The following is a 23,096-nucleotide window of genomic DNA, read 5'->3' on the forward strand; positions in this document are numbered from 1 at the left end:
GGACCCACAGCTGTGCATATTTTATATGTCTCCTTTATCTGAAACACCCAATTCAGTAACTTATCTTTACTAACGAGATGATGATGTAAATCGGGTGTGTTAGATGAGGGAGACACAGAAACTATGCAGAGCTGTGGCTCCTCAGGACCACGATTGAACCAGTGCTTTAGATGGACCCTGTAAAGGTGAGGGAGCTAAAAAATGTTCTTCTTCATGGACCATATCCTCCTGGATGTTCCAAAAAGGAGAAGTTCATTATTAAAAGAAGAGCTGAAAGCTATCTAACGAAAGGTAAGCAATAATAGAGAAAGGAAATTGGTATTCTAGTGACACAAGCGCAGGAAGTTACCTGAGCCTTTGTGTTATCCACATTAGATGGCCTGCTTCACTATATATGCCACAGGCGCAAGCGAGGCAAACATTTGGCAAAAGTGGTGACGTCACCAGAGGAGGCAAATTCTGCTTTTGTTAACCTTCATGCCAGTGATCAGGGGGTCATTGTGGCATGGAGAAAACACTTGAAGCTCTCAGCAGCAGATTATACTGGCCTGGATTGGAGAAAGACATCCGCAAATGGGTGAGTTTTATTACAGTTTAATCATGTACTTATTTTTTTTTTTTTTTTTTGAAAGGATCAGGATTTGGTTGAGGGTTAATTGCATGTAATTCTGCTTGATTTATAGTTACTACTATAGGAGATACATGTAAGGTGTGTTTAACAAGGACACATTAAAATAATGTTTTACTATTATTTTTGGCACATTATTTTAAACCCAAATCACTACAACGTTTAAGGCAATACATTAAACCTTGGAGATAGCGCAGTGCCCTGAATGCCAGGCCAGAAGGTCTACATTGAAGGGAAAAAAAAGCCTACATGCCAATAGAGGTGAGTGTACCAAATGACAGTGATGTTGCACAATTGTATAACATGCATATTATCCTTCTATATGACTTATATACCCTCTCCTCCCCCCAGACCACACAGCCTCTGGAACTGGTGGGAATGGATTTAGTTGGGAAATTGACTACAACCAAAAGTGGGAATCAATACATTTGCGTAATGATTGATTACTTCACTAAGTGGACAGAGGCCTACCCACTTAAATCAAAGTGTGCAGCAGAAGTCTGTGAGTACATTTTAGATTTTCTCTACAGATTTGGAGCTCCACAAAGAATTTTAACGGACCAAGGCAAAGAGTTTGTCAATAAGATAACAGCTTTTTCAGTTGCTTGTGTTGTTTAAACTAAGGTTAATTCTCATTTGTAATTATACGGTACTCTTATTTTCTCTGATTAATTTTGACCTTTGTCAGAGGTTGGGTATTAAAAGGAGCTTGTGCTCCCCATACCACCCACAAACCAATGGCCTTGTGGAGAAAATAAATGGAACCATTCAAAGGTGTGATGCGTACCTGGATTGTTAAGCTGCATAATTTTCACAGAGATAGTAATAACATTATTTACCTTTCAGAGTTCTAACAAAGTTGGTGGGTTCAAATGCTGAGAGCTGGGACCAACACCTCAAGGCTACTTTATTTGCAGTGCAGACCAAAAAGCAGCTAACAGCACAGTTCTCTCCATATTTTCTAATGTTTGGTCGGGAGGCAAGATACCCTTTAGAGCAGGGGTCTCAAACTCAAATGAACTGGGGGCCGCTGGAGATAGAGTCTGGGTCAGGCCGGGCCGCATCAAGTATTCCAAAAAAAAAAAAATGTATTTAAGTTTTCCAAAAATGGAGCACAACTGATCCAATCTTCTCAATCTTTATTATTAACGTTTCTTCTGAACTGTTCCTCTGAATTTGAACATTCCTTTTTGTACACGATTGGTTCTTCATGAGCTGTGCTTCTGACAGTTGAAGTTAATTTTACAAACTTTCTGTTTCTTATAAACAACATCTTTGTGATGATAGTCATATTTGCTTTTTATTTTCTTTATACAACACTATTATATTGAATGTTTTTTCTTTTTTCGGAAGGCACATTTCCTTTTATTATACTTAGAAAAACAATTACTGCTTTTGGAATACAAATAATTCTTTCTACACATGTATAGTGTCTCAGGCAAATTACTGACTTTGCACATATCAAAGTAAACCTTCTTATCAACCTGTTGGATCAAAGTTCAGTTCACAAATATTAAAATGAACTAGTTCAGTTTATATTTCATACTTCAAAAAATGAACTAGTTCATATTTCTTTTTTTCCATATGTTGCTGCGAGCTTCTTTTTATTATTAGGCTATTATTATTATTGCCACAGCCCATATACATCCACAGAAAACAATTATTTTGTCGACGGGCAAAGTTTGCACAGACATGTAAGATTTTCCCATCCTCACCGACCTCATAAAACCCTTTTAAATGATCTCACGACGCCTCCTCGCTCCTCGGTTCACAGACACAAGAATGAACGAGTTCACTGTAACGTTCATCAGGCAGTAATACAGTAGGCTACGTTCAGTTCACGTTCGCCCAAAATATGAACAAGTTCATGAACTATCGTTCATTGAACGCGTTCAGACACAACACATATTACAAGCTCAAAATGATTATTCTCACCGTCGCTCGCGAGCCTGATTCGGTGGTAGAAGCTCGCCTTGGGGCTGTTTATATATCACGCTCACATATTTTGCAAGTGTAAGGCGTGTTTTTAAGTGATCAGTTTCATTAATGACATAATTTTCATTTTTGGGTGAACTAACTAAAGCCATTATTCCAGATCTACAACCTGCCACTCTTTGTTTTGTTCTTTGATTGTGTATTTTTGAAGCACTACAAAATAAAACTGATCTGAACCTGAAAATATTATTCTGTTTTTAACAAAAGCATAGTATACTTATTATCATTACTGAAATAATCAACCTCATATCCATAACTTGTGTATCATCACCACAACAGAAGTTCATTAAATGTTAAATTAATTAATAGAAAATATTAGTTTAGTTATAAATGTATGGACAGAATCTATACATTATGATCTTTCAGGTCATATCATTTTGAAAATATTTTTTCCATTGAATTATATAAAAATTGTATATTGTAAATTGTAGCAGCAAGGGGTTGCGGGAAATGAGAGAAATCACACAAAAAAATAATTTAAAAATAAATATTATTTGATATAAATATAAAGTAAATGTGCATGACTGTTAATAACCCATTTTTAAAGATGTAAAAATGTTTGCTATTCTAACAGTGTTGATGTTTTCAGACTGTTGCGTTAATGAGATTTTTTAGGACAGGTTTTGGAAATTATGTTTAAAAAAGTCTTAAATTAGTAAATGTTTTTAACCACTTAACTGTCACCGTCCCACAGGTGGGACGTTTGCCACTATATTTTTAAAACAATAATATCTTAGTAAATACCTTAAATAATATTGACAAACTATATATCATTTGAAAGCTTACAATCTCTAGTTTCCATATTTGGTGACTGATTTTCAAAATATATTACAGAGGAGCCATAATTTATCAATATAAAACAAGAATATTTTCATAATCATAAGGCGTGTTCAGACCTTTATTTTAAAATAGCAGTAAACATGAAAAATCATGAAAAAATGGTAGATACCTCAGTTTGTTTTCATGCCAAAAGTTCAAAAGATAGAATCCATTCAATTATTTTGGGAAAAAAAAGGTCTGAAAAGTTTGAAATATCAAGAAAAAAATAATAAATTCACCATTTGTGACGTGGCAGCGAGCTATGACTTACATGCGTGTTCTTTGTATGTGTTTCTTAGAGGTTCAATTCATATCAAAATCTGCCAAACTTCCCATGCTACTTCTGAATAGGATCTCTACTTCAGAAATTGTATGAAAATTGTGAAAATAATGGTTTATATCACTCAAAACACGAATGGAAATGCAGGCGCCCTTATATGGGCAGTAATGGAGTCTGATTGTGCCCTAGTGAAAAAGTTTGGTACTGCGCTCAAACAAAATCTTACTGAAAGCTCATTTTTTGAGATATCAACCTAAAATTTGAAACACAACTTGTTCAGATTTTTGGCTTTGATTTTTCTGCAGTTTTAGAGTAGCCCAGGTTTTGAAAATATATATTTTATGTAAAATATGAATAATTAATATTTTTGCATTGTACATTTCCATAAACTCAAACCTCTATAACTTTTTTTCTGTTTCACTTTCTTAATTTATTTCACTTCTACAAAAATCTGCCAAATGTCTTCTTTAAAACAAGACCAATCATATGTCTATATTCCAAAGCATTCTTGAATTACAACCATTTAAGTTCGAAATGTGCATTTTCATGTCTATTCAAAAAGGGGGGGGGTGACAGTTAACAGGTTAAAGTAATGTTCACGAATCCTCCAGACTTTGTTTGTAATGTCTGAAAACATCAGTGAAATATTTAAAGCAAGTTTAAGTGTGAATCCCCCACTCATACAGCACAGTAGTATTTCCCTCAGGACACAGTCGTACGACCACAGTCCACCGTGAACGGCTCAAACAGTTCATCTGAACACCAGTAGTGTGTGTGTGAAACTGGATTCAGCCCTAGCACTGATCTGATCAAGTGCTTCAGTGTGTACTTCAGCTTTGCAGTGTCAGTGTGAACGGATGAAATGAAACAAGCTCTTGCCAGTAGAAGTTCCAGTCGTCGCTGTCCGTCACCTGGATCCATCCTCTCTTCTCAAAGTTATTGATCAGCACCGATTTCTCCATGTCCGTCACCCACTTCACCTTCCCAGCCATCACACACACACACACACTCCTGAGAAACACACACCACCTCTGTCAGCTCTAAACACTCATAGCAGCTCAATCACTGTCAGATTATTAATGGGGTTCGGCTGAACAAATATAATAAAACAGAAATAATACTTTGGTAACACTTTACAATAAGATCTCGTTAGAAAACATCACTTTTAATAAGTTTAAAACACAACTGTTCAATAATGGTCCATTAAATAATGTTAACAGAACTGTTGATTTAATAATGTATTAACAAATGACATAAATAACATAAAGATGAACAGATGTACTGCTCATTGTTAGTTCATGTTAACTAATGAAAACTCACTGTAAAGTTTTACCAATATTATAAATACTTTGATTAGATATTTCTATAATTACACTTAGTTTGTCATTAAAACACACTCATGTGTGTCACATTATCATTCAGTAATGTGTTTGCTAATCTATCAGATGTTCATGTGTGTTTAGAGGAAGATTTCTGTGTCGAAGTGCTAAAACAGATTCTTATTGAATATATAAACTACAGGCGCTGCTCGTGCGTCTCATTATAAACTGACAGACTACAGATCATATAATCAATAAAACACGGAGGACTGAACTCACAATCACAGCTGTCAGTCCGTGCAGCGATCAGTTCATGCTGGATGTTGCTGGAGAAATGAGCTTTCCTTCAGAAGAGGAGCATCACAACAGCAGCAGCGGCTCATCCATCACAACGGCTCGTCACTTCCGCCTGGATCACGTCATTTCCGCAACGACGCGCCTTCTTCTTCTTCTAATGGAGTTTTATGGCGGTTGGCAAACCAACTTTCGGTGCATTACCGCCACCAGCTGGACTGGAGTGTGAAGCACTAATAAACATTTTAGGCTAGTGACGAATGGTCAAAAAGTGCTTTAGTTTTTGAGAGACCCCTACCGGAAGTAGAACTAAACGCAACGATGTTTTTCCTCATCCCTAAGGTCTCCCATATATGAAATGGATACTTGGCTAATATTTGAATGCTAAGATTGTTAAATTAACAGATATTTTGATACACCCTAAAACAAAAAAGGACTAAAATATATCCTGTCCGTATGGGAGTTAAGATATAAAAACTAGTGCAGATCAATCACACAAACTCTGAGAGCTTTAAAACTTGACATGTTTGTAGTCAGGAAGTTGCTTTAACTACTAGAAAACACTGGATGTGAAAATCTTGATGTATGGAATAAATAGAGACAAATAAACACCTACAATAAGCAGACTACTAATACTACTACTAATAATACATAAAATATTAATAACAGTGGTTTAACAAAAGTAAACATCGTAAAAGAAAAGCTAATGGTAAATGTTGAATATAAGCACAATAAGACTTTTATTCTCAATAATGTTTTCCTCACTTTTGTATTTTCACACAGAGATCGTAACACAATATTGTTGAAATTACACCTTAACAATTGAAGATTGAAGAAATGTGAAACTGTGTGAAAGAAGCAACAGATTTATAAGATAAAACTCGTTTAATTCACTTCACATTTATTTGTACAGCGCTTTTCACAATACACATCATTTCAAAGCAGAAAACACATTATAATCTAGATCTGTTATCAGAGGAAACTGTCTAAGTTACACACTTCAGAAACACACACACACACACACACACACACAAATCACAGTTAGTGGAAAATGTGTTCATTTAAACATGATAATCTCATAGAAGTAATCAATACTTGTTTGTTAACAGAAACAGGGAATAAAGATCAAGAGAAACTCAAATATGAAGAAAAACAGCAAAACTAAACATAACCCCGACAACAACAACAATAATAACATGATAAATGCTGTAAATCAAGTGAGAACCACACACACACACACACACACACACACACACACACACACACACACACACACACTTGACTTTAATTGTTGCTTGTAACTTTTGCATCTCTGTGTTTTGAGATGATCTTTCAGAGTGTTTTATTTCTTGAATTTGCACAACAACAGAGACGAACAATCAAAAGATAAAGCAGAACTAATAATAAAAGAAGAACAGCCACTAACAGGTTTAGTCCAGTACACACACTATATATCAACAGAGCCGTCTGTAATAATACACACATCACCCAGAGCAAAGTAATGGTGTTTTAAACTGGATCCAGAAGTGAAGGGGAGGAGCCTAACACACACATCTATGAATGTCTGAAAGTGAAAGTCTTGGATTGGCTCGTATCATCAGACATGTTTGCAGTGAGTCTCATATTTCCTCTCTCTTCTCTGTGTGTCACTGCCTGTTCTTCTGGCTTTCTCTTTATTTCACTGACAGCAGGTCAGCTGTTATTACTGGAATCAAGAGACAATAAGAGACGCAACAACATCTCACTCTGACTGCTTTATCATGCGGCACCCAAAGCATTATGGGTACAGTCTGTTCTCACTCATCAACACAGTTTCAATGATGATCGATAATAATTAACCCCAAACCCAGGATAGAGTGTGTGTGTGAATGTGGTCTGGACTGTGTGTATGAGGCTCGTTGTGTCAGAGACGCTGTAGAAGGACAGAGTTCCTGCACTGGGATCCACATACACTCCTATTCTCCTGTAATCCACACACACTCCTCTTCTCCTGTCACACACACACACTCCTCTTCTCCTGTAATCCACACACACTCCTATTCTCCTGTAACACACACACTCTTCTGTTCTCCTCTGACACACACACTCTCCTGTTCTCCTGCTGATGGGCTCTACAGTGAGTTCAGTCTCTATGTTATTGTGTCTGAATGTGTATCTGTCAGGATAGCACTCCAAACTCCAGGACTCATCATTATGTCCAAACTCACACTCACCCGATCCCTTCCTGCTGATGCTCTTATATGACACTGATATACACACATCATCACCACTCCACTCAATCTCCCAGTAACAGGGTCCACACACACTCTCTCTACACAACACCTGAGAATAAAAATCAAATCTGTCTGGATGATCAGGATACGGCTGGAGTGTGAGTGTGCCAGTGTGTGTAATCACTCTGTTCTCCTCAGACAGACGGAGGCTATCACACACAGTGTTCAGATCCAGAGTGAGCGGAAGAAGATCTGATGGAGAGAAAACACAACAGTGAGTGTGTGTGTGTGTGTGTGTGTGAGAGAGAGAGAGAGTGTGTGTGTGAGAGTGTGTGAGAGAGAGAGAGAGAGTGTGTGTGTGTGTGTGTGTGAGAGAGAGAGAGAGAGAGAGAGAGTGTGTGTGTGTGTGAGAGAGAGAGAGAGAGAGAGAGAGTGTGTGTGTGTGTGTGTGTGTGTGTGTGTGTGTGTGTGTGTGTGTGTGCGTGTGTGTGTTGACGTACATTTGTGTAGTCCTGCTGTAATCCTGATCTCTCCTCCATGATCCACACTACAAAACACACACAGTTAATCAGTAAACACACAGACACACAGAGTTTTTTTTTTTTTTTTGTGTGTTTGTAGCTCCGGAGAATTTCTTCACAAATCCTTGATTTTCTTCTTTACCACTTATTTATAAACAAGCACTTTCTATTTTTATATTATGTGAACTTATCCTCGATAGTATTCCTTATAAAAAACAATTGGATTGCTTTGACATCGCTACTTATATCCAACCTCCCTAAATCCTGGCTACTAGCCTTTAGCCCGCTAGCATTCCACGCGTGCCCTCTCGCCTATTTGATCGTCTCATTTTACACCCGTTTCACTGAATCCTTGTTATTTCCGACATTTCAATCCTAAATTAGTAGTGATAGTTGTAGTATCACTACTAATTTACTGATCATCCGTTATAATGGCGAACATATCAGATGCGTGTCTAACATTACCTTTGAGTGCAGATGAAGACACATTCGAGCTCTTCACGGTGAAGCAGGAGCTGGAATACGTTGAGAAACAGATCCGCGGTCTGCTGGTGAAGCAAGCCGAGCTGCTGGATCGGCGCTCAACGCTTGAAGCATCACGCGCCGACGCTAACAAATCAAATCACTCTTTGACTCCGAGTTCATCTACGCCGTACGTTACTCTGCCGAGGAAAATGCGATCATCTAAGGCTTCATTCACTCCGGCACCGAAACAACATGGACCATGGATCACACAGCGGAAGACACGAGCCAGGACCAGAGCTGCCTCTCCGCCCCTCCCGGTCTTTGAGATCTCCACCCGGAACCGCTTCTCCCCTCTTCGCGAGCCGGAACGCGATGACGCCGTGATCATCGGCACATCCATAGTCCGCCATGTCCGCGCTAATTCGGATAAAGGTAAAGTGCGCACTCACTGCTTTCCTGGTGCTCGTGTTCTTGATGTCGCTGCACAGGTTCCCGAGATCCTGAACGGGGACGAGCGCGTCGGAGCTGTTGTGCTGCACGCGGGAGCGAACGACATTAGGCTGCGGCAGACGGAGGTTCTGAAGAAGGACTACAGGAGCCTGATCGAGACGGTACGCAGCACAGCGCCTAAAGCAGCGATCATCGTGTCTGGACCGCTTCCCACGTACAGAAAGGTTCAGTAGACTTTTTGCATTAAATGAATGGTTAATGTCATTGTGTAATGAACAGGGGCTGCACTTTGTAAATAACTGGCATCTGTTTTGGGAAAGACCGAGACTGTACAGCACAGATGGATTCCATCCCAGCCGAATCGGAGCGGCTGTGCTGTCGGACAACATTTCCAAGACACTACGCACCAGATGACTAATGAGTCAAAGTCCAAATTACAGCCTTTGCGGTCCAAACTTAACTAATAAGCATAGTGTGGAACATTATATAGAAACTGTGTCTATTCCTCGTTTAGTGAAGCCAAACAATAAATCTAGTGTAGGATCTAGCAAAAATCTTATTGTAATTAAACCAGAAAATCTAAATATCAGTCAACAAAAAGAATTTCTAAAGCTAGGTCTCCTAAACATTAGATCGCTCACACCTAAGGCGGTTATCGTAAATGAAATGGTCACAGACAATAACTTCGATGTTCTGTGCCTTACTGAAACCTGGCTTAAACCAAATGAGTATTTCGGTCTAAACGAATCTACTCCGCCAGGATACTGTTATAAACATGAGCCTCGTCTGATCGGTCGTGGCGGCGGTGTTGCAACAATCTATAAAGATATTTTTAATATTACTCAGAAAACAGGTCACAGGTTTAATTCATTTGAAGTACTTGTGCTAAATGTTACGCTCTTAGATGTAAGAAGGAAATCTATATTATCTCTAGCCCTGGCTACTGTATATAGACCTCCAGGGCCATATGCTGAATTCCTAAAAGAGTTTGCAGACTTTCTCTCAGATCTATTGGTAAATGTCGATAAAGCAATAATTGCTGGAGATTTTAACATACACGTAGATAATACAAATGATGCGTTAGGGGCTGCGTTTACAGATTTATTAAACTCCTTTGGGGTCAAACAAAACGTCAGTGGTCCCACTCATCGTCTAAATCATACACTAGATTTAATTATATCATATGGAACCGATCCAACTGATATAGATATTATACCGCAAAGCGATGATGTCACTGATCATTACATGGTGACTTGCATAATACGTACTGCTGAAATATGTCATGTTGCGCCACGTTATAGACCAGGCAGAACAATCCTTCCAACCACTATAGATGGATTCTCAAATAGCTTACCTGATCTATCTAAGCTGCAAAGTGAACCCAAACAAACAGATGAATTAGAGGAAATGACTAGCAGTTTAAGCACCATTCTTACTAGTACATTAGATATTGTTGCGCCAATTAGATTAAAAAAGGTTAGAGAGAAAACTAAAGCACCATGGTACAACAGTGCTACGCATGCTATCAAGAGAGAAACTCGCAACTTAGAGCGTAAATGGAAACAAACTAATTTAGAGGTCTTTAGAATCGCGTGGAAAGACAGTATGTCACGTTATAAAAAGACACTAAAAACAGCCAGGGCTGAGCATCTCCGCAAACTAATCGAAAATAACCAAAATAATCCAAGGTTTTTATTTAACACCGTGGCTAGACTAACAAATAAACAGACATCACCAGAACAAAATATACCGTTACAGTTTAGTAGTAATGATTTTATGAATTACTTCAATGAGAAAATAGAAAGCATCCGAAACACAATTATAAATGTACAATCCGCTATGGTGTCTTATGATTCAGCTTCAATTATGGACCCTCTAGAACAACTAAACCGCTTTACAACGATAGGACAGGAGGAGCTAAATAAACTTATCATTGCATCTAAACCAACAACTTGTTTATTAGATCCAATACCCACTAAACTACTGAAAGAACTATTACCTGTAGTGGAAGAGCCTCTCCTCAATATTATTAACTCGTCTTTATCTTTAGGTCATGTCCCAAAAATATACAAGCTGGCTGTAATAAAACCGCTCATTAAGAAACCGCAATTAGATCCAAATAACTTGGCAAATTACAGACCCATTTCAAATCTTCCATTTATGTCCAAAATACTAGAAAAAGTAGTGTCCGCTCAATTGTGCTCTTTTTTGCAAGAAAATGATATCTATGAAAAATTCCAGTCAGGATTCAGACCGCATCATAGTACAGAAACTGCGCTAGTTAAAATTACAAATGATTTACTTTTAGCTTCTGACCAAGGCCGTATCTCAATACTAGTCCTACTTGATCTTAGCGCTGCGTTCGACACTATAGATCATATAATACTCTTGGATCGACTACAAAACTTCACCGGTGTCCAGGGACAGGCATTAAGCTGGTTTAGATCGTACTTATCGGACCGTTCTCATTTTGTCTGTTTAAATGGGAAAAAATCAAAGATAACGTCAGTAGACTATGGAGTACCGCAAGGATCGGTTTTAGGCCCTCTGCTATTCTCAATATATATGCTGCCACTTGGTAATATTATAAGAAAACATGGAATTAATTTCCACTGTTACGCTGACGACACTCAATTATATATTTCATCACGACCAGATGAAAACACTAACTCATCTAAAATGACAGAGTGTCTCAAAGATATAAAATGCTGGATGACGCGTAATTTCCTGCTATTAAATTCAGATTAAACGGAGGTATTACTTATTGGTCCAAAAAACTACTCACAAAACCTCTCACAATACAACTTTAATATAGACGGATGTCCTGTTACTTTATCCACAACAGTAAAAGACCTGGGTGTTATACTAGACCGCAACTTGTCGTTCGAAAATCATATTTCATATGTTACAAGAACAGCCTTTTTCCACCTTAGAAACATTGCTAAGCTACGTAACATGCTATCTATCTCTGATGCAGAAAAATTAGTTCATGCATTCATGACCTCGAGACTAGATTACTGTAATGCTTTATTAGCCGGTTGTCCTGCATCCTCAATAAACAAGCTACAGTTAGTACAAAATGCAGCTGCTAGAGTTCTTACTAGGTCAAGAAAATATGATCATATAACACCGATTTTATCATCTCTACACTGGTTACCTATTAAGTTCCGTATCACCTACAAAATACTACTACTGACCTATAAAGCCCTAAATGGTTTAGCACCTATGTACTTAACGGACCTTCTTTCGCCCTACAATCCACCGCGTTCCTTAAGATCACTAAATTCAAGGCTTCTGGTCATTCCTAGGATATCGAAGTCCAGTAAAGGAGGGAGGGCGTTCTCGCATTTAGCTCCAAAACTCTGGAATGGCCTTCCCGATACGGTCCGAGCCTCTGACTCGCTGACACAGTTTAAAACTAGATTAAAGACGCATCTCTTTAGTCAAGCATTCACATAATGCTTACCTTCTAGTCCTCTGTTATGCCATACGGAACCGTTTGCCACTGAAACTGCTTAACGCACCAGTGGGGCTCGACAGCCTTTTAGACAAACGGATCGGGCGCGTATGGTTGGGTTGCGGAGAGTTCGGGTTACGGAGAGTTTGTGAGTTATAACGGAAATTATTATGAACATCAGCTATGCTAATTATTTCCCATCTGCCTTTCTGCTGTTATCTCGGGACGCTTGTCCCGAGAAAAATGGCGTTCGTCAGGTCCAGTTTTGTGTCCAGCCTCTCACGGGGATTTCGGATGCCCCAACGCCTGTGATGAGACGACTCAACGCCTGCGATATGTTATGGCGCCGTTTGATTCATAAACAATATTTATATTTAATATTTATATTTAAACAATATGAATGTAAGCCAGAGGAGAACTGGCCCCCGACTGAGCCTGGGTTCTCCCAAGGTTCTTTCTCCATCCAATCTGATGGAGTTTTGGTTCCTTGCCACTGTCGCCTTGCTTTTGGCTTGCTTTGAGCTTGCTCAGTTGGGGTTATTTAGTGTTTAGCAATGTTGTTGATCTGTGTTGTGCTACTTACATGTTATCAGTGTGAAGCTGCTTTGATACAATCTGTATTGTGAAAAGCGCTATATAAATAAATGTGACTTGACTTGACTTAACACACACACACAAGAAGACACACACACACACACAAATAGATGCGTGTGATCTCTCTCAATTACAGTTTTTTTCAATGTGAGATAACACACACTGACACTCAAAACACACTGAGAGTAACACACTACACAACTCTCACTGAGATAACACACACTGACACTCAGAACACACTGAGAGTAACACACTACACAACCCTCACTGAAATAACACACACTGACACTCAGAACACACTGAGAGTAACACACTACACAACCCTCACTGAGATAACACACACTGACACTCAGAACACACTGAGAATAACACACTACACAACCCTCACTGAGATAACACACACTGACACTCAGAACACACTGACAGTAACACACTACACAACCCTCACTGAGATAACACACACTGACACTCAGAACACACTGACAGTAACACACTACACAACCCTCACTGAGATAACACACACTGACACTCAGAACACACTGACAGTAACACACTACACAACCCTCACTGAGATAACACACACTGACACTCAGAACACACTGAGAGTAACACACTACACAACCCTCACTGAGATAACACACACTGACACTCAGAACACACTGAGAGTAACACACTACACAACCCTCACTGAGATAACACACACCGACACTCAGAACACACTGAGAGTAACACACTACACAACCCTCACTGAGATAACACACACTGACACTCAGAACACACTGACAGTAACACACTACACAACCCTCACTGAGATAACACACACTGACACTCAGAGTTACAGAAAATCCAAACTTTTCATCTTTACAGTTTCAACAATTTCAGACTTCATACAGAGTAATATTTTCTTCAAAGAAAAGAGTGGCATTCTTTCATTTGGTATATTTTCATTTTTAGACACGAATTGAAAATTAGCAGTTTGCTTCAATAGTCTAGTATTACAGTAATGAGAAAAAAAGGTAGAAACTAAAAGTACACACTGTAATCCTGTAATCCTGCCTCTCTCCAGCATTGGGCCACAAGTGTTCGGCCGTTCAGCTGAAATTGTTTGAACATCAGCAGTGTGTGAAAGGCACAAGGCTGAAATCTATTCTGTTTTGAATGAGTGGTTCACAGTTTTGACAGCAGTGTGTTAGCATTTGAACAAAGTGCTGTAAATCCACAGTGTTGTGCAGGTTGTGTTTAAAGTCGTGGGATAAGTGTGTAGAGTTTTGAAAACTGTGTTCAAGCACTGAAAAACGAACTAGAGTTTGGTCCACATGAACTGCTGCTGTGCAGACTGGAGTTAGAGTTTAGCACATGTAGCTCCAGTTGTGCTCACTGTCGTTTAGCAATCGAAAAAAAACTGTAAATTACAGGTTTTTTTCAATTGTTTACACGCAATTTTGAAAACCGGGTTCTTTTTAGGGCCCGAGCACTAACAGTGCGAGGACCCTATTGAAACTGTTAGGGTTATTAGGGCCCGAGCACTAACAGTGCGAGGACCCTATTGAAACTGTTAGGGTTATTTTTTTTTTATTTTTTATTTTTTATTTTTTCTGCAAAGTAAGTGCCATTTTCGGGGCCGCAACATGCTCAAAAACTCACCAAATTTGGCACGCATGTCAGGACTGGTGAAAAATTTCGTATTTTGTGGGTTTCGCAGATGGGCGGGGCAAAATGGCACGCTAGCGCCACCTAGAAAATTGGAAAAAATTAGCCCCTCGTCCACGTTCAACCTACATGCACGAAATTTGGTGGGGACGTGTATCATGTCAAGACGCACAAAAAAGCCTCAAGAACCCATACCCTAAACTCGACAGGAGGTCCGCCATTTTGAATTTGGCGGCCATTTTTGGACGATTTACAGACTCCGTACTTTAACGAACTCCTCCTAGGGATTTAGTCAGATCGACTTAAAATTTCTGCTGTGCCTTCTAAAGGCATTGACGATGTAAAGTTGTGCTATCTGCGCGTTTTCGTCGATGGGCGTGTCCGTGGCGTCGAAGATTCGCCATGAAACAGGAAGTTGTAGTAACTTGGCTGTAAATGCCCAGATCTGCACGAAATTTTACACATTTGACAAGAGTCCCGCCCTGAACAAATCTACATGCCGACATTCACCCACAGTCATAGCGCCACCTGCTGGCAACAGGAAGTGACCTTTAACGAAGCAGCCCCCGCCGCTTGTTTGACCGACATGTACGAAATTTCTGTGGTACATCTACCATGACCAGACGCACAAAAAAGCCTCAAGAACCCATACCCTAAACTCGACAGGAAGTCCGCCATTTTGAATTCGGCGACCGATTTGGGACGATTTACACACTCCGTACTTTAACGAACTCCTCCTAGGGATTTAGTCGGATCAACTTCAAATTTCTGTTGTACCTTCTAAAGGCATTGACGATGTAAAGTTGTGCTATCTGCGCGTTTTCGTCGATGGGCGTGTCCGTGGCGTCGAAGATTCGCCATGAAACAGGAAGTTGTAGTAACTTGGCTGTAAATGCCCAGATCTGCACGAAATTTTACACATTTGACAAGAGTCCCGCCCTGAACAAATCTACATACTGACATTCACCCACAGTAATAGCGCCACCTGCTGGCAACAGGAAGTGACCTTTAACGAAGCAGCCCCCGTCGCATGTTTGACCGACATGTACGAAATTTCTGTGGCACATCTACCATGTCCAGACGCACTGAAAAGTCTCTTGGAGCGATGCCCTAAACCAGTGGTTCTCAAAGTGGGGTCCGCGGACCCCTGGTGGTCCGCGAGCTAAAGCCAGGGGGTCCGCGAAATAATTTACAACCTAACGTTTTTTTCCATGCTATGAGTCATGTTTTCTTTATCATCTGAAAACATGCTGTTTATTCCTAAGTAACTTATATAAAGCATTTAACATAAAACAATACAAAGTAGACACTTAAAGTTTTCTATAGATAGCAGTGGCGGTTCTACTTTGAATTACACCCAGGGCGAGACCCCCTTCGAGCGCTCCCCCCCCCCCCCCAACCAACTAAAAAAAAAAAAACAACAACCCAACAATAAAATCACATACCGTTCATTTGAAAAAAATAGAATTCAGTTATTTTGCTAGTTTAATCTAACTTTAAAGGGAGGAAGTAACCATTAGCGCATTGGTTATTGCCTTGAATTATATGCATAGCACACTTTTAGTTATGACTTGTTAAACTATACTTTGTCATGAAATGGCGTTTTTAAAAGTAAAAGGGTCAGAGAGATACTTATTTAGTAACACAATACTTATCTCTTAAATAATTTTGAACAGCTCTCATATTAACAACTATCCAAACTGTTATAGACCTAAAATAGCTTTTGTAGCCCTATGTCACTCTTAAAATGTCAGAGAAAAGGACAGAATCAGAGATTATTTATAAAAATAGAACATTGTACTTTGCATATTATAGGCTACTGTAAGAACACATAAAGTTGATCATTATGTAAATTATTTTCCTTTCGTGAATATAGTGACCAACATGATCATACACAGAATCTTGTTCAAAAAGCCTAATACACAATGAAATCAATTCACCAAGTTAATACCATTAAAGATTTGTTTTAAAGGAGTGTCTTTTATCTTACCTACTAAACTTAAAAAAAAGGTTAACACAAAAAAGATTTTATAAAAATATAAACCTCATATTTCAGCATTCAATCATCTCTATAAAAAGAATGAGTCAATAAAGATACATTCCTGACATTTATAATGCACAGTAGCTTATCTTTTATTATTAATAGTAAAATTCGGTCCGATTTTGGCTGTTGTTGCTATACAACCATGCACTACGCTCTCCACAATCAAAGAAGTTTTAGTAGCTAATGTATTTCCACCACAGAAAAACGTATGCTGTAGCTCTTCTAAAAGATTTATTTACGGAGAAGAGAAAAAAACACCCAAGTGTTTGGGTGCACGTGCACTCATACTGAAAAGTATATGAGCGCGCCTCCCGCGAGCGCATAATGAGCGCGCTTCCCGTGCGCCTAATCGCCTATTTGAAATATCGACCTCAAGCGCGCAAAAGACGCGATACGTGAACTAATCAAGAGACCCTCTTGACATCGCTTCTGTGCACGGCACCTTCTCAGCAAGCAGGGCGCCATTGCCAATAATTTGAATCGAAATGATAAAAAATAGAAAACATTCGCGGCACAGAGGATTTTTTTTAACTGCTCGTGCCGCCCCTCATGTGACATGAAGAGATGCCGCCCCGGGCGACTGCCCGGTTCGCCCGTGCCTAGAACCGCTACTGATAGATAGATAATCTATGTCTTTGCGTCAAGTAGATTCGCTGCTGTTGATTTTGCGGGACGTGCGCCAGAAAGGAGACAGAGAGACGGCATGAACCCGCATCCGGTTCTTTTCTGTATTTTTAAAAGGCATGACATTTTGTAGTCATTTATAATGTAGCCTATACACAAATAAAAAAAATGGACACTTTACCGTTTCGGATGATGCACTCTTGTCTTATCTATGACCATAAATAAGAGTATTCCTGTTTCCACTGCTGAGGAAAAATTCCCATGTAATTGCGCGCCGGCGTCTCGCGTGCGCGCACAATAGTCAGTTCTAGCACTGCTACTGTAGATTTGACATTAGAAGTCTGATCATTATCAAAATAAAAGTGCATAGTGACAGGGCCGTACCCACAACTGAGGTTGCAAGGATGCACATCGCGATGATACTGACCTTCTCGTCTGAGGTGCTTCAGCAGACTAACAACGATAGCTCGTCAATGTCAAAATGTTTGAGTCGGAGTGAACTCAAAGTTCCCCGCACGACGTTTCAGTCAACGGTCATAAAGTGCGAGATAAGATGTAGGCCTTAATTAACATAAACTAAACAGCTGTTTTAGATAAAAGTTTTAAAAAAACGACTGAAACAATCAGTTTGCAAAGTATTAGGCTAATCAAGCTCAACTTTAACAAAGGAAAAAGCAGGTCAATAGAAACATACTGTGCCCATGAGATTAACATTATGGATTCATATATTTAACATATACTGTATGTTTTTTTAGCTAATTACAGTAGCTCAAATTAACAACACACGCACCTATTAAACATAATGCCATTATCATTGTATTTATAGGCTTATGGGCTTTATTTGTGTGCAGAATAGGCCTAATTATTGAAACATTTCTCTTTTAAAGCCATTCCTGATTGGAATATGTGATTGTGTTTCGTGACATCTTGACAAAAAAAAAAAAAAAAAAAAAATGTATGCCACTGACTGACATGCTTCTACTAAATCTATAGTTATCCAATTGTGGGGCCTTAAAACACCTTAAAATGCACATGTGTAGATCAAGAACATCAAAAAATCCTAAGTGAGGGATCCTAAGTGATTCCTAGCAAGATCACTTTCGTTACCTCAGTAGGCTATTTAGAAATTCCTGCATAGTACCCTGGGTGGAGACCATTCATTTTGTGCAAAAATATTTCATTTGCCGCTCACACATTAACTTTGTGCTCAATAACTGTTATAAATATGAGGGGGGTCCTTGGAATTTTTTTTCCCCTGAAAGGGGTCCCTGGCACCAAAATGTTTGAGAACCCCTGCCCTAAACTCAACAGGAAGTCGGCCATTTCGAATTTTACCGCCATTTTTGGATGATTTACTCATTACGTACTTTAACTAACTCCTCCTAGGGATTTAGTCAGATCGACTTCAAATTTCTGCTGTGCCTTCTAAAGGCATTGACGATGTAAAGTTGTGCTTTCTGCGCGTTTTCGTCCATGGGCGTGTCCATAGTGTTGATGATTCGCCATGAAACAGGAAGTTGTTGTAAATTGGCTGTAAATGCCCAGATCTGCACAAAATTTTACACATTTGACAAGAGTCCCGCCCTGAACAAATCTACATGCCGACATTCACCCACAGTCATAGCGCCACATGCTGGCAATAGGAAGTGACCTTTAACGAAGCAGCGTAGCAAATTCACAGCCGCACCGGCTGAGCTGCAAAATATGCAACGCGGCCGCCTCACACCCCGACGCGCTACAGGTGCGAGGGCCCGCCCATCGCTGCTTGCAGCTTTAATTTTTTTTCTTTTTTTTTTTTTCTGCAAAGTAAGTGCCATTTTCGGGGCCGCAACATGCTCAAAAACTCACCAAATTTGGCACGCATGTCAGGACTGGTGAAAAATTTCGTATTTTGTGGGTTTCGCAGATGGGCGGGGCAAAATGGCACGCTAGCGCCACCTAGAAAATTGGAAAAAATTAGCCCCTCGTCCACGTTCAACCTACATGCACGAAATTTGGTGGGGACGTGTATCATATCAAGACGCACAAAAAAGCCTCAAGAACCCATACCCTAAACTCGACAGGAGGTCCGCCATTTTGAATTTGGCGGCCATTTTTGGACGATTTACAGACTCCGTACTTTAACGAACTCCTCCTAGGGATTTAGTCGGATCGACTTAAAATTTCTGCTGTGCCTTCTAAAGGCATTGACGATGTAAAGATGTGCTATCTGCGCGTTTTCGTCGATGGGCGTGTCTGTGGCGTCGAAGATTCGCCATGAAACAGGAAGTTGTAGTAACTTGGCTGTAAATGCCCAGATCTGCACGAAATTTTACACATTTGACAAGAGTCACGCCCTGAACAAATCTACATGCCGACATTCACCCACAGTCATAGCGCCACCTGCTGGCAACAGGAAGTGACCTTTAACGAAGCAGCCCCCGCCGCTTGTTTGACCGACATGTACGAAATGTTTGTGGTACATCTACCATGACCAGACGCACAAAAAAGCCTCAAGAACCCATACCCTAAACTCGACAGGAAGTCCGCCATTTTGAATTCGGCGACCGATTTGGGACGATTTACACACTCCGTACTTTAACGAACTCCTCCTAGGGATTTAGCCGGATCAACTTCAAATTTCTGCTGTACCTTCTAAAGGCATTGACGATGTAAAGTTGTGCTATCTGCGCGTTTTAGTCGATGGGCGTGTCCGTGGCGTCGATGATTCGCCATGAAACAGGAAGTTGTAGTAACTTGGCTGTAAATGCCCAGATCTACACGAAATTTTACAAATTTGACAAGAGTCCCGCCCTGAACAAATCTACATGCCGACATTCACCCTAAGTCATAGTGCCACCTAGTGGCAAGAGGAAGTGACATTTAACGAAGCAGCCCCTGTCGCATGTTTGACCGACATGTACGAAATTTCTGTGGTACATCTACCATGTCCAGACGCACAGAAATGTCTCTTGGAGCGATGCCCTAAACTCAACAGGAAGTCAGCCATTTCTAATTTTACCGCCATTTTTGGATGATTTACTCATTACGTACTTTAACTAACTCCTCCTAGGGATTTAGTCGGATCGCCTTCAAATTTCTGCTGTGCCTTCTAAAGGCATTGACGATGAAAAGTTGTGCTATCTGCGCGTTTTCGTCGATGGGCGTGTCCGTGGCGTCGATGATTCGCCATGAAACAGGAAGTTGTAGTAACTTGGCTGTAAATGCCCAGATCTGCACGAAATTTAACACATTTGACAAGAGTCCCGCCCTGATCAAATCTACATGCCGACATTCACCCACAGTCATAGCGCCACCTGCTGGCAACAGGAAGTGGCCTTTAACGAAGCATTGTGGCAAATGCACAGCCGCACTGGCTGAGCTGCAGAAAATGAAACGCGGCCGCCTCAGACCCCGACGTGCTACAGGTGCGAGGGCCCGCCCATCGCTGCTTGCAGCTTTAATTTTCAAAATATAATCACAATTATCCAAACACCACACTCAATTGGCATAATTCCTAGATTGTTTGCAAAATGACACACCTCTGTCAAAACATACACACTTCAGTCAAAAGATATACACATATATGTAAAAATGCTATCAGTTTTCATTTAACCAACACAGTCCTCAATGATCAGACACTATTGCAGCCAGTTTCACACTGCTGTGATAAATAAAAAACACATTTGTATAAAAGCTATTTTTAGGAAATATCATGTGCTAGATTTTTGACCAGACATTGTTATGTAAGGGATAATTTAGATGAAAAAAATAGTGATTTCTGCAGACTTATATTTCAAGTATTTATTTACAGTATCTCTTACCACAATCTGTTACAGTAATCAACCAACAATGAAATCAATGACAAAAATAAAGTCTGTAGACAAATAAAAATTACTGCATGAAGTACATACAGTTTGACTAATGTAAAAGCAACAAGAATACTCTTAAGGGGGTCGCACACCGGGCGCACAGCGCAGCGCCATGTCTTCAAAATTCGAACACATTATTCTCTATGTGTGTACACACACCGGCGGCGCCATTCGGCGTCTGTCAGCGCCGCCCAGCTACGGCTCAGGACCGTGTTCAAAACCCTGCCGCGCCACAGAGCGCCATTTGCATAGTTTTATATTAAAATTGCATTTATTTGTCTCAAATCGTCGTTAATGTACATACTGACTTCACCCTGTGCTGCAATATACATTTAAGCCTATTTAACATTCCTAATTTTCCTAATTCCTAACAGCTTGAATAGTCATATTGGGGAAAAAATGTAAAACAAACATAGCCTTTTTAAATCCATTTTTCAATAGGCTACTCTATCATATTAACCATACACTAACTGGGTTATTATTATTAAGTACCAGTCTAAACCCATCAGTGCGAAATATTAATGCATAGGCGATGTAACGTTTGCCTCACGTGGTTACATTCACGGTCGTGTAGAGCCACCTATTGGATTTACCAGGTCACAACACACTTCAGGTAATTTCTGTAGCGTAGCAGCGGAGCGAAATGGACGAAGAAAAACTCATCAATGAAGTAGGGAGTACTATGAAGGAGTAGGGAGTAATCAATGAAGTAGTTGCCTAGACAACGGACAACGTTAACGGATAACGGATAACGTTACAACAAAATAACAGACTTAACAAGGTGATAGACACTTTTACTTGGTTAATAACGTTCAAACATCAGCTATTTTATTCACTTAACATAAAATATATATATATAATACATCCAGTTTAAACTCACCCATCTTGCAGGCAGCTCTTGACTTCTACCAGGAGTTGATTCAAAACTGAGCTCGTGCGAATAGAATGTGCACGTCCGGTGTGCGATACCTGTGAATTGTTCTAGACGTGGCGCGACGCGACGCGGCGCTGCGCTGCGCGCCCGGTGTGCGACCCCCTTTAGAATAAATGGTTCTATTTAGAACCAGAAATGGTTCCATCCCCCACTTCATATATGGAACTCCAAAATGGCTCTATATAGAACCATTTTTTTGGTAAAAGGTTCTATTGGCCAAGTATGGAACCCCAGGGTTCTATATATAACCCAGAGGAACCCTTTTTAAGAGTGTATAGAACCTTTTAGGGGTTCCAAATACGTAGCACTGATAGACCCTTTTAAGGTTCTATATAGAACCTTTTCTTCTAAGAGTGTGATTTGTGATTTTTTCCTGAGGTTTGGTTGATCTCTTTGTCCAGCTTCCATCAATGTCAGTCCATGGTTGATAACATGGTCAATAAGTGTTGCACAGATTTCTTGAGTCGAGTTTGGTCCTCATCTTCTTTGTTCAGGTTCTATCAACCCTTCAGGTCCTTCTCTACCTCCTTCTCCTCCTCCTCTATCTCCTTCTCCTCTTCTTCTACCTGGGCCTCCTCCTCTACCTCCTTCTCCTCTTCCTCCTTCATCTCCTCTTTGAGCTCCCCCTCTTACGTATTCTCACTCTTCTTCTTCTAGATCCTTCCATTTTTGTTGACAGGTGAACTCACCTGCTGCCTTTTATAGCACACCTGAGTGCTGCGTTTTCAAATTAGCACATGTGTGCTTCCACACATGGTGGATGTGCATATCCAATTCATTCATTAGTGTGGTCAATGGCAAACTGGGGCTTTGTAATGACAAGGAAGCAACCTCACAATCCTTATCTGTGTCTAAGGTGTGAAGATGTGTGTAGAGTTTTACAAATAACTGTGTATAATGTTTTGCAAAAAGGGTGAAGGTGACAACGTGCTTACAATTGTGCAAATGTAGGCTGGTG

General features: G+C 40.0%; 2 protein-coding genes across 2 annotated transcripts in view; both read right to left on the bottom strand.

The window, feature by feature from the left end:
- Positions 1 to 23,096, bottom strand: part of LOC148969338 (protein NLRC3-like) — a 287,825-nt gene that overhangs the window by 140,379 nt on the left and 124,350 nt on the right. The gene's annotated exons all lie outside the window — the stretch shown is intronic.
- The window catches only part of LOC148969339 (NACHT, LRR and PYD domains-containing protein 3-like), a 50,392-nt gene continuing 33,599 nt past the window's right edge, over positions 6,304 to 23,096 (bottom strand). Inside the window, exons 7-8 of the mRNA XM_089126984.1 lie at positions 8,049 to 8,095; positions 6,304 to 7,800 (exon numbers count right to left, since the gene is read on the bottom strand). Of these exons, the coding sequence (XP_088983110.1) occupies positions 7,139 to 7,800; positions 8,049 to 8,095 (709 nt within the window). The 3' untranslated portion in view covers positions 6,304 to 7,138. The remainder of the gene's footprint in view (positions 7,801 to 8,048; positions 8,096 to 23,096) is intronic.

The sequence above is a fragment of the Pimephales promelas genome, chromosome 24, assembly GCF_988280905.1.
Source record: "Pimephales promelas chromosome 24, fPimPro1.hap1.1, whole genome shotgun sequence".
NCBI lineage: Eukaryota > Metazoa > Chordata > Actinopteri > Cypriniformes > Leuciscidae > Pimephales > Pimephales promelas.